At 46.9% G+C, this 19867-nt stretch overlaps 1 protein-coding gene across 15 annotated transcripts in view; it reads right to left on the bottom strand.

Moving 5' to 3' along the window:
- LOC118233607 (protein 4.1-like) overlaps positions 1–19867 on the bottom strand; it is a 68188-nt gene that overhangs the window by 8626 nt on the left and 39695 nt on the right. For 5 of the 15 annotated variants that reach the window (XM_035429399.1, XM_035429398.1, XM_035429403.1 and 2 more), the window contains exons 10-20: positions 16906–17003; positions 16494–16669; positions 15285–15517; positions 11922–12494; positions 9345–9398; positions 8147–8182; positions 7510–7575; positions 6603–6788; positions 4925–4987; positions 3040–3675; positions 1291–1413 (exon numbers count right to left, since the gene is read on the bottom strand). In XM_035429399.1, the coding sequence (XP_035285290.1) occupies positions 1291–1413; positions 3040–3675; positions 4925–4987; positions 6603–6788; positions 7510–7575; positions 8147–8182; positions 9345–9398; positions 11922–12494; positions 15285–15517; positions 16494–16669; positions 16906–17003 (2244 nt within the window). The remainder of the gene's footprint in view (positions 1–1290; positions 1414–3039; positions 3676–4924; positions 4988–6602; positions 6789–7509; positions 7576–8146; positions 8183–9344; positions 9399–11921; positions 12495–15284; positions 15518–16493; positions 16670–16905; positions 17004–19867) is intronic. The other 10 variants (XM_035429412.1, XM_035429413.1, XM_035429401.1 and 7 more) reach the window with 9 other exon arrangements.

Genomic DNA, 19867 nt, shown 5'->3' with positions numbered 1-19867 from the left:
GGACCACATTTTAAATTCAGCGACTGTGGGAGGGGAGACCGCTAATGTAAGGTTCTTAAAAGAAGGGCCAGAACAGTGAGTCTTTAGAGGAAACGCAGTGCAACATTAACACAGTGCAGCAGATCAATTTCCTTCAACTACTGCAGAGCCAGAGACAAACTGAAGGAAAAACAAGATGCACCTCTTCTTTATGACACTGATACATACTCAGCTCCCATAATGTTTGGGACAAAGATATGTTTTTTTTTTTTCTTTATTTAGCTCTGCACTGCACAATGTTTTAGTTGTAATTAAACGTGGTTAAAGCGGCTTCACCAAATTACAGCACATTTTATACCTAGCCCCCCACCCCCATTTCAGGGCATCATAATGTTTGGGACACATGGTTTCGCAAGTGTTTCTGACTGGTCATTGTCATTGTCATTGTCAGACACATAAGACAAACCTTAGGCTTACCAAAATCAACTGTTTGGAACCTGATTAAGAAGAAAGAGAGCACTGGTGAGCTCAGTAATCACAAAGGGCCTGGAAGACCTCTACAGTTGATGACCGTAGAATTCTCACAATAATGAAGAAAAACCCCCAAACACCTGTCAGAGATATCAGAAACATTCTTCAGGAGGCAGTCATGGATCTGTCAGTGACTGCTGTTTGCAGAAGTCTTCAATATAAATACAGAGGCTACACTGCAAGATGTAAACTACTAGTTGGGCAGTTTGCAGTTTAGTAAAAAGTACCTAAAAGCCCGCAGAGTTTTGGAAAAAGGTCTTGTGGATATATGAGTCCAAGATACACTTGTATCAGAGTGATGACACAAGAGCAAAGTGTGGAGGCCAAAAGGAACTGCCCAAGATCCAAAGTACCCCCCCCCCCCACCCACCTCATCTGTAAAACATGGTGGTGGGGGTGTTATGTTGATGGCATGTATGACTGCCACGGGTACTGGCTCACTTGTCTTCACTGATGATGTAACTGCTGATGGCAGCAGCAGAATGAATTGTACAGAAGCATCTTATTTGTTCAAGAAAATGCCTCCAAACACATTGGACAGTGCTTCATACTACAGCAAGACATTATGATGCCCTGGTATGGGGGGGGGGGGGGTTATGACTAAAAAATGCTGTAGAATGTGCACTTTAACCACATGCAAATTGTTTGATTACACATCTGAAATTGCACAAATGCCAAATCAAGAAAAAATATGTCTTTGTCCCAAACATTCACATTCACAGTAGAGTTCTAGAACAGAGCTGCAAAGTGATGGGGGTGGGGGTGGTGGAAAATGGCCACCTCATAAATAATGTGACTATGAGCCGTGGAGGTGGCCATGGTTCCCAATCTGGAGGACTGCACTCTGGCCGCCTCCAACAGAGCAGTAAGCTGGGGAGACATCTCCTCGAAGGAAGGCTTAGGCTGAACAGACAGAGAAACGGACAGTCAACACACAGAGCGAAGACAGGGGAGGATACAGACACTAAGGAAAAAGACAGACAGATAGACGCACAGACAGACACAGACTGACAGACATTGGTACAGAGGAAAGAGGTGCGGGGGAGGGGGGTGTCATTTGGGACCTTATTCATAAGAGCAAAGTTGGCCTCACAGAAATGATTCATGTCATGTGACTCTGAGGGAGGGATAAAAATCCTAGTAGCCGAGGAAGATATTTCCTGATTTTACAAGAGATCACAGAGCAGAACACCTCTCTATAGAGACAGCCTACTACACATCACGTTCAGAAACGCGCAAGCTGGATGGCAGCTCGATGCTCACCCACACAACCAGGTTTTCCTCCTGCAGCATAACAACAAATTCTTTATCAGATATGCAAAGGGCTTCAAATAATATATAGGCCTTTACAACCACTTTTGTAAGCAGAAACCTCCACCTGGAAGTGCACCTGTGCATGTGCCCTTTTAACAAAGGCATATTTACTGAATTCCAGGGACTACTTGAATCCTTTCCTTAGTAGATAAACGGCTGTATGTGATATACAAGATGTAACACTATACAATAGAACCATTACAGTAAAGCCTAGAGACACATAAAGACAGGCTAAGAACAGTGTGACCTAGGTCTTGAGTGAGTAGCAGTGCCCTACTTGCAGTTGCTATAAGTCATTTGCATTATGAATTTGGTTTCCACTCTTAAAGGGCAGCAGAGGTTTAGAACAACCTTGGAGAAAGACTCCCTGCAGGACTGCAGCTCAGTTAGCTAATCAACCTTCTGCAGTTACAGCACATGGAGGGTAGACCTGGGATACTCGGACACTGCAAAGTATTTATACATAAAAATATACACACTACATGACCAAAAGTACCTGGAGTGTCTGGGGCTGTTTTTCATGGTTTAGGCTAGGCCCCTTAGTTCCAGTGAAGGGAAATCTTAATGCTACAGCATACAATCATATTGCCCCTGGGCACACAGCGAGGTCCATATGAAAATGGTTTTTCGAGAACGGTGTGGAAGAACTTGACTGGCCTGCACAGAGCCCTGACCTCAACCCCATCCAACACCTTTGGGATCAATTGGAAAGTAAACTGCAAGCCAGGCCTAATCACCCAATCAGTGTCCATGAGCACCGTGCAGGAGGAGGAAATAGAACCTCTCATCTCTTATGAATAGGACCCGGGAAACTGAAAAGCAAGCGTCAGGGAGAGCTCCAAAGCGCACGGTCAGAAAGAAGCGATGCTGTGTATTTAGGGGCGGGGCTTGCTAATGTAAGATTGACAGTTTAGATTGAGATGCGCTATCACATTGGATGCCTGGCAGCATCAGTCCCCATCTGAGGGTCATCATGAGGGGACAGTCAAAAAATACAGCAAAAAAATATGAAAACGAAGCAAAGCTCATCTGAGGGGGTTTCCAAGCAACCACGGCAGTCTGTTGAAACGCAAAGTGTTGGCGGTCATCATGCAGCTATTAAAATAAATAAATGAGTGAGCGCTCGGTGACATGGTGGCGGAGGCGAGGGGGTGCGGTTGGGGGTGGGGGGGTTGGCGGGAGGGCAGATGCTAGGATGGGCCGCTGGCTTCATACCACCGCTCTGGACGTGGGAGACGTTTTGGACACATAGTGAGCGGTGGCCACGCCCAGCTTGAGGCCCTCTTCGGCTTTGGCCGGGCTGGTGGCCTGGTCTTCCTGAGCGGCAGGCTTCTGCAGGAGGCCGAATCCGGCCAGCTCCGCCTGTGCGGCCTCCTCGTTGGAGCTGACGGTCACCACGGTCCTCACAAAGCCTTTCGGGGCGTCGGGGACAGGAGCAGGGGGAGGCTGCGCCTCCTTCACGGTGACCGAAGCGCCTTCCTTGCCTGGGGACGAGGACTCGAGGATCTTGAACCGCGCGGAGATGACCTTGGTCGTCACCACGGCCTGGTCCGCCGGCCCCTGCCGCTCCTCGGGGGGAGGCGGCGGCTGGACGGGCTGAGCGGCGTCTTTGGCGGGAGACGTTGCGGTGGCGATCTTCCCGAAAGGAGGGTCACGGCTCAGCCCCAAGGTGTAGCTTTTCTGCCGCAGCTCCTCCTCTTTGGATTTCAACTCATCGAGAACGCGCTGGGTGGCTCCGCCCACTCCCTCAGACACACCGCTCGTCATGGACACCACTCTATAGCTGACTACGTTTGTCTTTTCTGCCACCTTAGTGGGGACTTTGTTTACAATAACCCACCCATCAGAATCCTACACACCAGATATAAAAAAGGAATTAGCCAACCCTTTGGATATGCATTCTAAATCACCCGTTGTGAAATCCAAATAAATAAAAAAAATTAAAAAAATTAAAAATGTTTCCTAAGTCTTATTCGTAATCATGCATTCCCAATGAAGCTCCAGCAAAACGAGTGCACATGAAATAAAATCATCCGTGGATGCTAACAAGAGCTCCACAAACACGACGCACTGCAGAACCTAAAATATTGATGTCTAATTCAAATGCACCTGCCATGAATTTAAACAAGATTCACAGAATGACAATAGCAATCTCCAAAGGGCTATTATGAAAGGAACTTGAAAATAAAACTAATATCCCATGCTTTTACCCGATGATCAAATAAATCAGAACTGATAATCAAATAAGCCAAACCAAATGATCCCAGAGGGACATGCTGTACAAAAAATGAAAAGCCTCTGCAAACAAAGTCATGGAGGAGAACACTCGTTTCACCCTCATTTTATTACAACACAGCTGGAAAGATTCTCTCAAAAGGGTGAGGACTCAAACTGGGCGTACACTATTGGATCTGACACGCTAAATCAGACGGAAATACACGTGTCAGAGACCAACCCTCATCAAGACTTATTCACTAGTGGTCCATTCAAGCTTTAGTGGTAAAATGAAGACAATATTTCTGAAAACCTAATTACAAAGCAAAAGAAATTAACCAAGGACATGAATGTGTGGCATTCAATTTAAAATAGTCATCACAAGGCTGCTCTAATCGATTTAGAATGGGTGCTTTCCGAAATTACTGAATTCTGTCAGGAAAGACAAATGTCTCGAATTCAGATTCCTATCACCACATTTGAATTGTTTCTTAACAAGATACACTAACCTACTTTAGCATCTCAAACTAATTAAAAGAATGTAATTATGGTTCTGAAGACAGCCTGAACAGTAACATTGCCTTGTGTGCCATATAATAAGCATGTCTACTGCTACCTGTACATGGACAGCAATATGTTGCTTTTGTAGAGTGATGGTACATATAAAATCAAGACTTTTTTGTTGTTACGTTACGTTAGTGTGGATGTGCAGATGCGCTCTCTCTCTCTCTCTCTCTCTCTCTCTCACGCACGCACGCACACACACACACTCACTTTCTCTCTCACTCTCTCTCTCTCATCCCCCCCCCACCCCCACTCTCTGTCACCCTCTCACACGCCCCAGGGCTCTGCAGTAGGGGATGCCACACCCACACCGGTCCCCTACCTTAGTGGTGGTTGTGGTCACCTCCAGGACTTCATCAGGCAGTGGTTCTGCTCCCTCTCTGGTCTGCGGAAACAGAAGAGACAGTGAGGGGAAAAACAAAGGCACAACAGAGCCCTTCAGCCCTGGTAAACACAAAGCAGCAGCAGCTCCTAGTCTGCACAGTATGCTGCTCAGACTCTCATTCATCAGTGAACCTCACTGGCCTCTTCAAGGCACAGATGCCAGTCAAGCTGACTGGACAATGGCTGACTGCACAATAGCGAACAGTCATACAGGATGCACACTGTTTAACTGAAACACAGATTTTATACCCCATGAATACTGACATGACGACCAGCACCCTCCACAATAATCTGTGCTACGCTATTTAAAAGAAGAGGAAAAAGTTCCATCTATACTTGTTTTCGGTGAGTTTTTAAAAAATCTTTTGGAAACACTTGTTTCCATGATAAAAGCTCTGTAAGTGCAGTAATGTAAAACCATACTGAGCATAAGTGCTTCTTTTGTCTTCCACATTACTCAGAGATGGGCAGTATTTTTCAGACCTTTATTTCTACGAGGTAAAAATGCTGCTGTGCACACTGGCGAGGATGTATAACGTGAGGCTGGGAATAAGAGTGGGCCGGGCCCATTGTGCCGCGCTCATCTGCTGAGGCCGCTCGCTTGCCCGTGACCCTACACACAATGCGACTCCGCTCCTCAAGGTCCAACCGCCCGCTCAGCACATCCATCAAGCGCTAACAATGCACAGGGATCGGCTCAAGGTCAACTGCGTCCCCACAGCACGCGCTGCTCAGAGATGGGCCATTCAACAGACCCTGGGGGGGGGGGGGGCAATTCAACAGTTCCTCATGAGCACAAGGGGACAAAGCAATGTACAGCACTCAGCCCTGGCCCTGGGTAATCTTAATCTAGCCAGAAACACATCCATCTGTTCAGCAATTTTCCATTTGCAAATGTCCTAGAATGGACTTTTATTTCTTTGCAGAAGTTTCAAACTGTTAATTAAAATAATAAATAAATAAAATAAAGTCACAAAAATAAAGTTGCATTTTTTAAATATGAACAAAATATCTAATAATGTTTTCAATATAAAATAAACCTATTTTTTTATAAAATAGGTGGTAATGTTTAGCTGCTTGTACTTCAGTAACAACCAGCCGAGTGAAGACTGAAATATTAGGTTGTTTACAGTCCCAAATGTATTTCTGCCATTCAAAGCTGAACCTCTCATATTTTGAAGCATTTTGTATGGTCAATAATCAGACAAAACCATACTGTATAAATATGCTAACATTATGTAAAAAAAAAAAAAATAGAAAGGTTACCACTGCCGTAAATATTTTTCAAATGAGGAAATTTACAGGACTGATTTTAGGGCAAGAAACACTTAAATAAAATTGTAAATATTATTCAAAATTTGGACATTTTTAGGCCTGATTTTAAGGCACTGTGAATAAAACATTTTGCATACTGCCAAAAGATCTGCCAGGAAGTACTGCTTAGAGCTACTTGCAGGGTGTAATGACATTGTTTTCATCAATTTAAGGTACCACATCTCTGCACCAGAGGAGCCCTTTATTGTGCCTAAGAGACACAGCCACTGAGCGCTTCTCCGCAGGGGTCCGCCCACCGTTTCCACAGCAACCATGCACCGTTTACCAGCGTGACAGCTTACTTCCTCTGGCATGAGGGGTTCGATCATGGGGGAGTCATCCAGCCTTGTGGAGCGCACGGGGGAGGTGGAGAGGCGCTTCTCCCACTCCGTCAGCCCGCTCGCGTCCCCGCCCGTCTCCAAAAATGACCGCTTCAGCTCGCTTATATTGGTCTGGTGCTTCACCAGCAGCTCGGGAGTTGCCGTTCCCTGGTCAACCAATCACGACAAGGTACAGGAGCACGGGAACCGCCCATGAGTATACAATAATAATAAAAAAGTGAACGTCTTGTGCAAACGTGAAGCATTCATGAGACGCCCTCAAGTGCCCTTACAGAAAAATAATGCGTGTTAAATGGGCCTATGTGTACAGCTATATAATACACTACTTCATTAAATATTTACATGTATTTAAATGAACTGTAAAACATGTCCAGTTGCACAGTGCTTCCAATTTCTACACTGTCAAACGCATGCAGCTAATATCCTCTTTAAAAACTGTATTTAGAATATTTAAGAATTCATGCTTTACCACTGAGGCATATTATATTCACAGCAGTGCACTCACATTATATGTTTTCAAACAAAGTCATCATGCCGCCATTTATGGAAAAATCCCCCCTTTTGGAATTGAGGGCAACTGACATGTGTCTCGCGCAATGCTAACTTCGGCTAAACTGTTAATTCTGGCATAACCAAATCCAGGCAGTTAAACGTACTGCTATCTATGATCAAAAAAACAGACCACCCCCACAGACGTGTGTGTTAGCAAATCAGTGAAACAACGGCAGGAGTCACATTTGAACGAGGTGGGACCATGGTAGAATGGACTAGGTTAATGGTAGGTGAAGCAGTACACAGCAAGCATTCAACAATGTTACTGTTCCTCAGTCAAAATGCTTGCATGCATTTTTTGTCATTCCATACCAACCTCTAACATCAGATTGCTATGTTTGACAAATACATTTTCCCCTTTTATTCGTCTTATGAAACTATTCTGAAAAGACAAAGAAAGGACAAGATGTTCATGTCTGAAGGGACACACAAACACATACTTTTGCCCTCAGCTGTGATACACAGGGTCCCAATTTGATCTTTTCCCGCTAGCAGAACTAGCACGGGTGACGCCCAGTGAACGATTTCGGATTCCCTTTTTCAATTCGACATTTCAAATCTACCTCACCATAAAATTTGAGGGGGGAGGGGAAAAAACAGACCATTACAAAAAATCTACATTAAGTAACAGATTGTTCCTCACAATGCTTCTCTTCAAGCGCATGTCACGGGCTAAAGCTGAGAAGCATTGTACTACACTGGCATGGCAGTTAGCATGCCCAATGAAACTGCGCTGTGCTACGCTAAACCACTGCAGGCGAGATCTGTGAAGTGAGCCAGCGCAGTTGAGATGTGTTTTGCTACACAGTAACACTGGCCTTAAGGACAGTCCCATCAGCAGAGCAGACAGTGTGGGCAGTGGGAATGGCAATATGAGGCGTCTGAAAATCGGGGAGTGACGGAGACCCAGAGCCTGTGGTCTCACGGCGGGATGAACGAGACCGTTAGAGTACCTGCGTCCTCATCTCTGACTCATCCTCCTGGTCCGACTGCCAGCGGTAAAAGGAGGAGGGGAAGAAAAGGCCAATTACAAGCGGTTAGCATTGGTTTACATTAGAGAGGGAAAAGAAAAATGGATAGAGGAAGAGGGCGAAAAGAGCGACATGGGGAAAGGCGGGAGCGAGGGAGGGAGGGAGGTAGGGAGAAAGAGAGAGAGAGGCAGACAGAGGACATCGAAAAAGCCTACAGAGAACTGACGGTAAATGTCACAGAAATGTGACTCAGAAAGTGCACTCAATGTGAAATCCATTTCATACATGCTGTATTAAACTGCTTGACATTTAAATGACAAAAAAACCTGAACAGCATCTGTCATCGTAACATCGCAACACCTGCTGTTAGTCAGTCTGTGCACAATATTTTATGATAACGAGCGCTCAAAGTAAATTAAATCTTTTGCCTTCAGCATGAAAATTAGTTTCAGTCACCGAAGCGACAGGAGCTGCTTCAGCCAGCGGTGTCCAGCATTTCATTTATCTATAAGACACGCTTGGTGCTCGCATGTTAATAACCTTTGGCCAATTTATTAGTTAGTCTAAGAAATGATTAATGGCCAGCAACAACATAGGCAGGGGAGAAAATCCTGAATACAGGACATCGATTCATGAGAGGAGGCTCAATATGAAATATACAACGTGTGCATACTCTCAGATGCAATGTCCCTATCCCTACACCTATCCATAACTGCACCAAACCGCGCAATTTCTCTGTGGAGTACTTATCAAAATCAACATGCAATTGGTCCCCACTTCTGGCAAGAGAAATTGGAACAGCACGAAACCACAGCAGTTCCAAAGCTGATGGACATTCTCTGCAGGCTGAGAACAGCTGGCTGGACACGGTGTCCTTTGTGTAAACTACTTTATAGAATTCATTCATTGGCTAGCGGTTCAGAAAGGCGGGGGGGGTGGAGATCAGATAACATTTCACACAACAGTGAGGTTTTAATCTTCTCTGAATATTCATTCATTTTCAAATTATGGAGCAACACACTGTTAAGTGCCACCTAATCTTAAAGTGCCAAACGGTCTGACCAGACGTAGTTTCGACAGTTTTGATCTTTCCCCCTACTTCTAACGCCTCAGTTGTTTCCCAAACGGCTGAGTGTTCTTCCTGTGGCTGCATACGTTGTGTCCTGCTCCGTATACAAACCTCTGTGGCCGTGGTTTCACCGTCACAGGCAAAGTCCGTTTGCTCGCTGTCGGTCTGTTTCACAAAAACGGCCAAACGAGGTTCCGTTCGGAAGGCAAGAATAGAGAAAACTCATCTGGTCAGCGGTTCAGACACGCATGCAGCTGACCACAGAAATTCACCATTTCACATTCACAAATGGGGCTGCGGGAATGCATTAGGTTGAACCAAAAAAAAGTGCTTGTGTTTAAGTGGTAACAAAATTAAGAGATGAAAGACATGAAAAAGTCAAACAAACAAGCAAGCTAAATTTGCAAACAGACTCAGAGGAAGTTTCAAAGCTTTACGGCATTTGTGGCATATAAGTCACACACAAAAACCAAACATTGTGTGTACGATGTAAATTTGGCCTTGATGCCACACTACTCATTTTCTGGACTTCATTTGGAAAGCCAGGTGCCCATATCTAATTCAGATTTCATCCCAAGTCCAATTGTCTAAATAATCTGATGAATTATTATTTTTTTCCTTTTGTTTTTCGAAGGGGGTGGTTGGAGAAAGCAAGAGAAAATAGGCCTAGCCTTATATGAACATACAAAACGCAGCTACAACTGAAGGATGATTTACAATTGGAGATAAAAAAACAACAGAAACAGCACGACTTTTCTAGAACAGTCACCTGACTTTCAGTCCCCCCTCTTTACCTTCCATGAACACGATGGCACTGCAGGTGAAGCAGTTTTTCTGCATTCCAATGTCTTATCTGAATTATTTTAATATAATGCACATTTCCTAGAGAAAGGTAAGCAAGCATTTGAACGTGAACTCTGGGATTTAAATTGATATTAAAGCATGGGTGTAGAAGTGGCCTCTTAATGAGGTCGATATGTGGATGCTCAGCAGGTCCAGACCAAATACTCTCCCTGATTTTATTTTAATAAACACACTTAAGGTGTATCATGACCTCCACAATTATCTCATTACATTACATCACTTAGCAGACTCTCTTATCCAGACCCTCTTACCAGAGTTAAGATCTCACTTAGTGAGCACCTGGGGGAACATGATTCCACAAAGAGCCAATCGCTGTGTGGCGGCTGCATTTGCACTCGTGGACGGCTGGACTGAGAAGTTCACTTTTTAAAGGCTCGTTAAAAGACACGTACTGCAGATGTTCAGGGGTGGGTCTGGTAGCTGTTGGCCTGTCAGTTTAGACCATGGGCTGCTTTATTTTGACTAGAGAATGCCGGCCAAACAGTCTTTTAACTGCACTTTCAGTCTCTTAACATTTTCTTGGCAAATCACAATGCAGAGAAACTCCAACACAGAGTACACAAACATGTCTGGATTTAACTTCATGCATCTTCTTTACTTAAAGGATAACTTCAAATATTATTATTTTTTTTAACTTGGAACCTTTTATTAACTAATTCCACCATGCTGATCACCTTGACAACCGCTCCACTCTGCTTTGCAATGTAATCAAATGGGGCCACGCAAAGAAGCCTTCTAAATGCAATTTTCTACCAAATAAAAGCTCAATTAACACATACAAATGTATTAATAGAAAACTGTGAGCAAACTTCAATAATAAAGTTAATTTTCAATGTTTCCACTAAAAAAATGTATTCTTTTGCGGGAGGTTATTTCATGGGCACTTCAAGGCCTGTTTGTGTGGCTTTATTATACTACATAGGAAATCAGAGCGGAGCATTTCTCTGGGTGACCAAGCTCCACAAAGTAAGATGTGAGAGAATCATTACCAATCAGCATGGTGGAAATAGTACAGAAAAATGGGTCCAACTAAAAAAAAAAAAAAAAACCAACCCAAAGTTATCCTTTAAACAGTCTATTAGCATAGATATGACTGAAGTGGGTAAGACACAAAGCACAGGTCCCTCCAATGGAGACGGCAAGATGTTTTTCAGTGGTTTGATAATTTGGTCACTGAATACACACAATACACAATGTGAACTGGAATACAGTATTGCCTGTGCTCCTCCACCTTGATTATCATATCACTTTCATGCAACATATCACTATCATTGATCTTAACATATGAGTAATATACATAGAACATATTTTCAACAGAAGATGTGCAGGCACTTCCTCACTATGAATAAATAAACAAAAGAATATAAGATAAAACATGACTTTGTACCACATAAGCATGTTCACTTAAATGAGGAGTAGGCTCTCAGGTCTGCAACTCCTCAGTATATAGAAGATACAATATCAAAGATGTTTGGAGTTATAGAAATGGACTATAAGGGAATCTAATCAATAAAGTAGAAAGAAGAACGCAGTTTTAATTCATAATGAACAGAAAAACCTACTGGGTTCTCATGAACTTTGTGTCTAACCCATTTAGCCTTTAAAAGAAGAGATATGGCAGCTACGTTGTCGATAAATGGGAAGACTATGCGATGGTTTCCTGTTGGTCTAATGAGAGACAGGCAGAGCTGAGGTTCTGAAAGAGAGGAGAACTGCGATGGCAGTCTGACAAAGATCAGGACCAAAGCACTGGACAGGTGGGTGGGCACTGACAGAAAAACCCGCGGGCGGGCGGGGGAGCGCGTTTCGGGCCGAGGAACACACCTCTTCCTCTGAACTGTCATTCAGGCCATTGGCAAGAGAGGCGCTCAAGTAGGCAGCCTTGGGCTCCAGGTAGCAGAGACACAGCGCCAGGGGGAAGGAGAGGGTGAGGGCGTACGGGACAGAGAAGGAGGTGGACAGCAGGAAGAAGAAGATGAAGAGGAAGCAGGGGATGAGGGAGGGCGACTTGATGGGCAGGAAGTGCTGGACGCTCTCGGGGAGGAAGCGCAGCTCGGACAGGTCGGGGAAGGTCAGGTAGCCGTCGTCGTCCAGAAGGGCGGAGAGGTCGGGGAGGTGCAGGGAGAAGGAGAAGAGCGTGCCGCCCTTCTTCTGGCCCAGCCTCTGCCTGCGGGCCGAGAGCAGCAGCGCCTGCTCCTCCAGCAGGGCGGCCCGCCGGTCGGCCCGCGCCTGGCGCCGCCGGCGGCCCGTGCCGCTCTTGGCGGGGCTGACGGACACGGCGCGTCTCCGCGCGTTCTCCCTGCGCCTCCTCCGCACCCTTGTGGACGAGACCGGGGAGGACGGGAGCGACAGCTCGGAGCGCAGGGGGTCGGAGGCAAATAAAGACGGCGACGGCGGCTGGCGGGGGGGCGGGCGGAAGATGGCGAGGGGGGCGGGGCGGACACACACACACACACACGTACACACACATACACGCACACGAGTACAGTATGGGGTCAAAGAAAAGACGAGAAAAAAACCAATTAGTTAAAATATACATGTGACGAGGTGCGTTTCATTTTAGATTTACAACATCAGCGCTGGTCCTGACACACCCCTTCGTCTGCTGGTTTTGGGTTTTTGAGAGAGAGAGGCCCAATGTACAAAGACAACGTTTAAAAAGCAGACTCAAGGGTCTGTCGGACCAGGAATGGGAATCACTACTTACTCACATAAGGAAAAGAAATAATTCAAAAATATAAACTCATTTTATTCAGATCACTGAATGGCGAGAGAGAATAATCTCTTTCTGAAAGTGTTTGACTAAATTTTCTTTGAAAACACAGGTCACTTGAATGAACTCCACAAGTTATCATCACTCTGTTTAAATATTGTTACATACGCTTTCCCTGTTCTTCAATTCAATGAGAAACTTGAATGCTATCCTTAACCTTAACTTCAGAAATAACTTCAATTTGTTTCTGAACCGAGAATGAAAAAAAAGAAACAGAAATAATGACCAACTGGAGAGCCAGGGTTCATCATCATCATGTTCATTAAATCCTTCTCAGTTACACAGTCTAAACCATCTGCCAGCTACACACAACCACAAAAGCCTGATCTGAGAGTGTGACCAGAAATAAACCCTTTAATTTCTTCTTTCTGTGTCTGTTTGAGACTTGGCGACAGGCCACATTCATCACAGAAAACCCTTTATTCAGTCAAATTGTGTGGAAGCATAAAGGATAAAAAAGATCTTTCCAGAAAGCCTCATGGGGTGAACATTTCTGACACAGAGTATACGATCCACACTCAAATGCATAAAGTGCAACAGCTGAAGACGGCAGAAGCCAAAACACATTCACTACATGAATAGAAGAAAAGAGAGACTCAATTAGCCCGTGCTCACTTTGTGTTATTCTCTGAATGTGAATTGACTGTAGGCCTACTTACTGTTACAGATTATTTAGGAGAGACACACCTTTATATGAAGCAGAACAAGATACATGGTGCAAATCTGAAAAACACGTTCTCAAGGAAGAAACACTTGTAAACACTAATAAACTACTCATAAAGGTCAACAGTGTGGCAGTGAGTAAATACTTAAGACGGATGTTCAGACCACAAGCAGAGAAAAAACTGAAAAGGGAAGAACACCTTTCCAATGGCTGCTGGCTTAGTAATTCAGCGGTGAAAGAAGGAACCAGAGCAGGGAGGTAGGGAGTTCCGCTGGTGCTAATCTAATCATTCACATCTGCGCTGAGCGCTGATTTCAACTGTGAACGCTGATTTTAACTCTGAGCGCTGATTTTATCTGTGAGCGCAGATTTTAACTGTGAGCGCTGATTTTATCCGTGAGCGCAGATTTTAACTGTGAGCGCAGATTTTAACTGTGAGAACTGATTTCAACTGTGAGCGCTGATTTTATCTGTGAGCGCAGATTTTAACTGTGAGCGCTGATTATATCCGTGAGCGCAGATTTTAACTGTGAGCGCAGATTTAACTGTGAGCGCTGATTTTAATTGTGAGGGCAGATTTTAACTGTGAGCGCAGATTTAACTGTGAGCGCTGATTTTAACTGTGAGCGCAGATTTAACTGTGAGCGCTGATTTTAACTGCCGCTGTAAACCGTAAGCCTTCTTTTCGGCTCTTTCTCTGACTGAGGGTGCAGCCTTGGAGCCCTTATCAGAACACAGACAGAAAGCGTGTGGTCTTGAAAACAGGGCCACGCCACTTCTCACAGCTGACCTGACCACAGCGTAAGCTCTCATCTCCTCATATCCCTGCTGCTTATGAGTTCAGAAACAGGCCCTGGATGAAGAGCTTGAGTGCCCTTCTGCAGTTCAGATTAACAGTATGCTTGCCAGGTTTGTGAAACAACTGCTAACTGTGACAGATGTCATTTGACAAGCTTGGGACATACGGCAGTACAGCAAGCAACCACTAATAATAGATACAACAGATAATAATAGATACAAAATTATACAACAGATTCTCTGCTAAAACTGTATAAAATATGATTTCTGTGTATCATGACAACTATTTTTCTAGCTCTTGACAAACAGGTGTACTGTAGGTAGTTTGTAAATTATTAAATAATTCAATGCCCTGTAGGGTTACATAGGAGAGTTCCCAGGTTTCGGACAAGACAGAATGCTCTCGAACACCTCAGTGTAGGAGCCAGTACTAAACGCTCTGGGATTCCTCGTCAGTGGTAAACCAACAAGTCCTCCAACAGGCCCTGTGTATTTCCCATAAGGCTACTCCACTGAGTCACAGCATGAGCGTAAAAAAAGAAAAAGATGGTGAAGATGTCGCTGACTGGCTAGCTGGACCATAGTGAAGATGACAACATCAAGCTAATCTTTTTGGGACTTGCATTTTTAGTGATTTTGAAAATAATTTGCTTACATTTATTGCTCAGTTATTTTCATTTACCTAAATATTTAATTTAATCTACGGATATGGAGGTTAATCTGTATTACCCATGCAAACAGTTTATCCTTTAGGGGGATTACACATTTTCCTGAGCTTTCCTGGTCTTTAAAGAGAATTGCACTCAAATTTAAATGGTGTTCAATCAACCAGACCGATCACTTCTGCCTGCTACCTACCAGTAGCCGTTCTTACACTAAATGCCCGTCTTAAGTGCTTGAGGCTTCATGGGAAAGAAGAGCAGGGGAATTTTGGGGGGAGGGGTGCCGGTACCTTGGGCTCTTGTCGGACAGGAGTGGGCGGGGCAGGCTCGGAAGGTTCCGGGGCAGTCGCCTTTTCCTCCTCCTCCTTCTCGGCCTTCTCCTCTTCGGCCTTCTTCTCTGGCGTTACCGAGGTGATGAGGTCGCCCGTGGCGATGGCCTTAGCCGGTGCATACTGGGCGGTGCCCATCTCTGAAGCGGACACGGAATCCTTCATGAGTATTTCGTGGTTTTCAGTCACAGGGGCTGGATTGCAGGGGAGACATTGGAACACTGTCTAACTCTAACCGGGAGAAATCCGTTTGAGATGAAATCTCTGCACATCCCCCTCATAATTAAAACACGGACGATCACAACCCGAGAGCAGAATCAAGATTTGTGCAAATATCACAAAAAAGAGCTAATATCCTTTACAGAAATCCTTCCTGAGCACTCATGATAAGAATAAAACCCTCTTTCTGGATTTTTTCCAATCACTATTTGATTATCCTTGCCAGAGCCTTGATTATCCCGTTTCAGCTGTTAAATAATACAGAAACGTACTGGTCACTCACTCACTCACCCCCTATCTCTCTTTCTCTCTCTGTCTCTGCTTTTCTCTCTCTGTCTCTATCCCTCCATCCCTACCTCCCTTACTGTGAGGGCATTCAAGCAATACATTTTGTTAAGAAGCTGCTAATCTACCATTATTGAAGTTTGTCTGCCTGCCCTTAGTGATTGCTTCTGAATGTCTCACTTTAAAATGTCCTCCTTTAATAGAAGTTCAAGGGTGCCTCATAAACACATACCACAAGCTACACATAATGTTACCTTCTGGAATAATAAAAAATAATTACAAAAAGGCCTATAAAGAGTCTAGGGTTGCCTTCCTTTCTTCTGACAGCCAGTTCAGTTCTGAGTACCTAGTGCTTTAGCGATAGGTACAAAGCTTGGCACGATAAAAAAAAAAAAATATATATATATATATAGTTATTATTTTTTTTTTTTACAACTGGATTTTGCAGGTAACAAAAAATAAAAAGAAGTCATGACATCTTTATATCTGCAGCCAGTGACGGAAACGGTTTGGGAGGGAAAGCTAATATTAAAGCGCTGAGCCAAATGGCTGAAACCACAGTGTTCCATACAGGCAGGGCAGGGGAGGGCACCCTCAGTCCAAAAGCAGGAGGAGCTACACAAGGGGAAGGCGAAGGGGAGGGAGGAGGGTTTCGCAGGGACCCACCTCCGTCCAGGCTGCGGGACATGGTGTAGCGCTTGCTGGAGGAGCGCTCGAAGTACGGCGCGGGCCGGACGATCTGGGAGCTGGCCCGGCGCGTCTGGGTCTGGGTGCGCCCGCTGTAGCGGAACTTGGACCCCAGCGTGAGGAACTTCTTGGGAGGGGCTTCTGGAGACACCAACCTAAAGGAGCACAGAGAGGGACAGCCCCGCTTACAGTGAACCAAGGGTGCACTCTCATTATGTCTCATAATTTACAGACATATGTACATTATTAATTACTTTTACATTTAAAAACAACGAGTTCATACACAGTTCACCTTTCTCTGTGGTCTCTGACTCTAAAGCGGCGATCCCAAACTCTCTCCACCGGGCGTACCGGACCCTGACCTACACGGAAGCCCTGGCCCAGCTCTCACCTGAAGAAGGTGTGGTGTTCCACGCAGACCTTCCACAGCCTCTTGGCGGCGCGGTGGTTGGGGAGCTTGAATCCGATGGTGCTCTCAAACTGCTCGAACTGCGGGGAGAGAGACACGCGGCCCATGAGCCGTTACTCATGCCTGTCCCGCTCCACGGACCCGCGCCTCGCCTAAAGCCCAAAGTGCAGACGCGCAAAGCCGCTAACATTTAACGGGCCGTCCCGGGCACCGGCACAGGTAACGGGGCACCCTGTTCACTGCTCATGAAAAGGGAAAGAGAATCTGCAGCGATGTAACAGCAGTCGAGATTAGAGATACCAACCAGAACCCGGCCATCAAACGTTTTACTGGCATACAGAGAAGCACTGCCCCCCCAAAGCAAAACAAAGGCTCTGCAGTCTCAAAGCCCTGGATTTATTACAGCATTAGCATCCCATCTGGATTACGTGCAGATCAGCAGGCAGTAACAATGCAGATTTTTAACATCATCAGTGCAGTGACACCTTTGTGAAAGGGGGGACTGCGGTCTCTGTTAGGAAGCGTTCAGGCTTACTGTGATTTACTGTGTACGGAGCACAGAGCAGGGAGCTCTGCTTCACAGAGCAGTGCAGAGCAGGGAGCTCTGCTTCACAGAATGCAGCAGCGCAGAGCATGGAGCTCTGCTTCACAGAGCGCAGCAGAGCAGAGCAGGGAGCTCTGCTTCACAGAGCGCAGAGCAGGGAGCTCTGCTTCACAGAGCACAGAGCAGAGCAGGGAGCTCTGCTTCACAGAGCGCAGCAGCGCAGAGCAGAGCAGGGAGCTCTGCTTCACAGAGCGCAGAGCAGGGAGCTCTGCTTCACAGAGTGCAGCAGCGCAGAGCAGGGAGCACTGCTTCACAGAGCAGAGCAGAGCAGGGAGCTCTGCTTCACAGAGCGCAGCAGTGCAGAGCAGGGAGCTCTGCTTCACAGAGCAGAGCAGAGCAGGGAGCTCTGCTTCACAGAGCAGAGCAGGGAGCTCTGCTTCACAGAGTGCAGCAGCGCAGAGCAGAGAGCACTGCTTCACAGAGCAGAGCAGAGCAGGGAGCTCTGCTTCACAGAGCGCAGAGCAGGGAGCTCTGCTTCACAGAGCGCAGCAGCGCTGAGCAGAGAGTTCTGCTTCACAGAGCGCAGCAGCGCAGAGCAGAGCAGGGAGCTCTGCTTCACAGAGCAGAGCAGAGAGCTCTGCTTCACAGAGCAGAGCAGAGCAGGGAGCTCTGCTTCACAGAGCAGAGCAGGGAGCTCTGCTTCACAGAGTGCAGCAGCGCAGAGCAGGGAGCACTGCTTCACAGAGCAGAGCAGGGAGCTCTGCTTCACAGAGCGCAGAGCAGGGAGCTCTGCTTCACAGAGCGCAGCAGCGCAGAGCAGGGAGCACTGCTTCACAGAGCAGAGCAGGGAGCTCTGCTTCACAGAGTGCAGCAGCGCAGAGCAGGGAGCACTGCTTCACAGAGCAGAGCAGAGCAGAGCAGAGCAGGGAGCTCTGCTTCACAGAGCAGAGCAGGGAGCTCTGCTTCACAGAGCAGAGCAGGGAGCTCTACTTCACAGAGTGCAGCAGCGCAGAGCAGGGAGCACTGCTTCACAGAGCAGAGCAGAGCAGGGAGCTCTGCTTCACAGAGCGCAGCAGTGCAGAGCAGGGAGCTCTGCTTCACAGAACGCAGATCAGGGAGCTCTGCTTCACAGAGCAGAGCAGAGAGCTCTGCTTCACAGAGCGCAGAGCAGGGAGCTCTGCTTCACAGAGCGCAGAGCAGGGAGCTCTGCTTCACAGAGCGCAGCAGCGCTGAGCAGAGAGTTCTGCTTCACAGAGCGCAGCAGCGCAGAGCAGAGCAGGGAGCTCTGCTTCACAGAGCAGAGCAGAGCAGGGAGCTCTGCTTCACAGAGCAGAGCAGGGAGCTCTGCTTCACAGAGCGCAGAGCAGGGAGCTCTGCTTCACAGAGTGCAGCAGCGCAGAGCAGGGAGCACTGCTTCACAGAGCAGAGCAGGGAGCTCTGCTTCACAGAGCGCAGCAGTGCAGAGCAGGGAGCTCTGCTTCACAGAGCAGAGCAGAGCAGGGAGCTCTGCTTCACAGAGCAGAGCAGGGAGCTCTGCTTCACAGAGTGCAGCAGCGCAGAGCAGGGAGCACTGCTTCGCAGAGCAGAGCAGAGCAGGGAGCTCTGCTTCACAGAGCGCAGAGCAGGGAGCTCTGCTTCACAGAGCGCAGCAGCGCTGAGCAGAGAGTTCTGCTTCACAGAGCGCAGCAGCGCAGAGCAGAGCAGGGAGCTCTGCTTCACAGAGCAGAGCAGAGAGCTCTGCTTCACAGAGTGCAGCAGCGCAGAGCAGGGAGCACTGCTTCACAGAGCAGAGCAGAGCAGGGAGCTCTGCTTCACAGAGCAGAGCAGGGAGCTCTGCTTCACAGAGTGCAGCAGCGCAGAGCAGGGAGCACTGCTTCACAGAGCAGAGCAGAGCAGAGCAGGGAGCTCTGCTTCACAGAGCGCAGAGCAGGGAGCTCTGCTTCACAGAGCGCAGCAGCGCAGAGCAGGGAGCACTGCTTCACAGAGCAGAGCAGGGAGCTCTGCTTCACAGAGTGCAGCAGCGCAGAGCAGGGAGCACTGCTTCACAGAGCAGAGCAGGGAGCTCTGCTTCACAGAGCAGAGCAGGGAGCTCTGCTTCACAGAGCAGAGCAGGGAGCTCTACTTCACAGAGTGCAGCAGCGCAGAGCAGGGAGCACTGCTTCACAGAGCAGAGCAGAGCAGGGAGCTCTGCTTCACAGAGCACAGCAGTGCAGAGCAGGGAGCTCTGCTTCACAGAACGCAGATCAGGGAGCTCTGCTTCACAGAGCAGAGCAGAGAGCTCTGCTTCACAGAGCGCAGAGCAGGGAGCTCTGCTTCACAGAGCGCAGAGCAGGGAGCTCTGCTTCACAGAGCGCAGCAGCGCTGAGCAGAGAGTTCTGCTTCACAGAGCGCAGCAGCGCA

The sequence above is a fragment of the Anguilla anguilla genome, chromosome 8 (genome assembly GCF_013347855.1).
Source record: "Anguilla anguilla isolate fAngAng1 chromosome 8, fAngAng1.pri, whole genome shotgun sequence".
Classification (NCBI taxonomy): Eukaryota; Metazoa; Chordata; class Actinopteri; order Anguilliformes; family Anguillidae; genus Anguilla; species Anguilla anguilla.
This window is presented reverse-complemented; position numbering and strand designations above follow the sequence as displayed.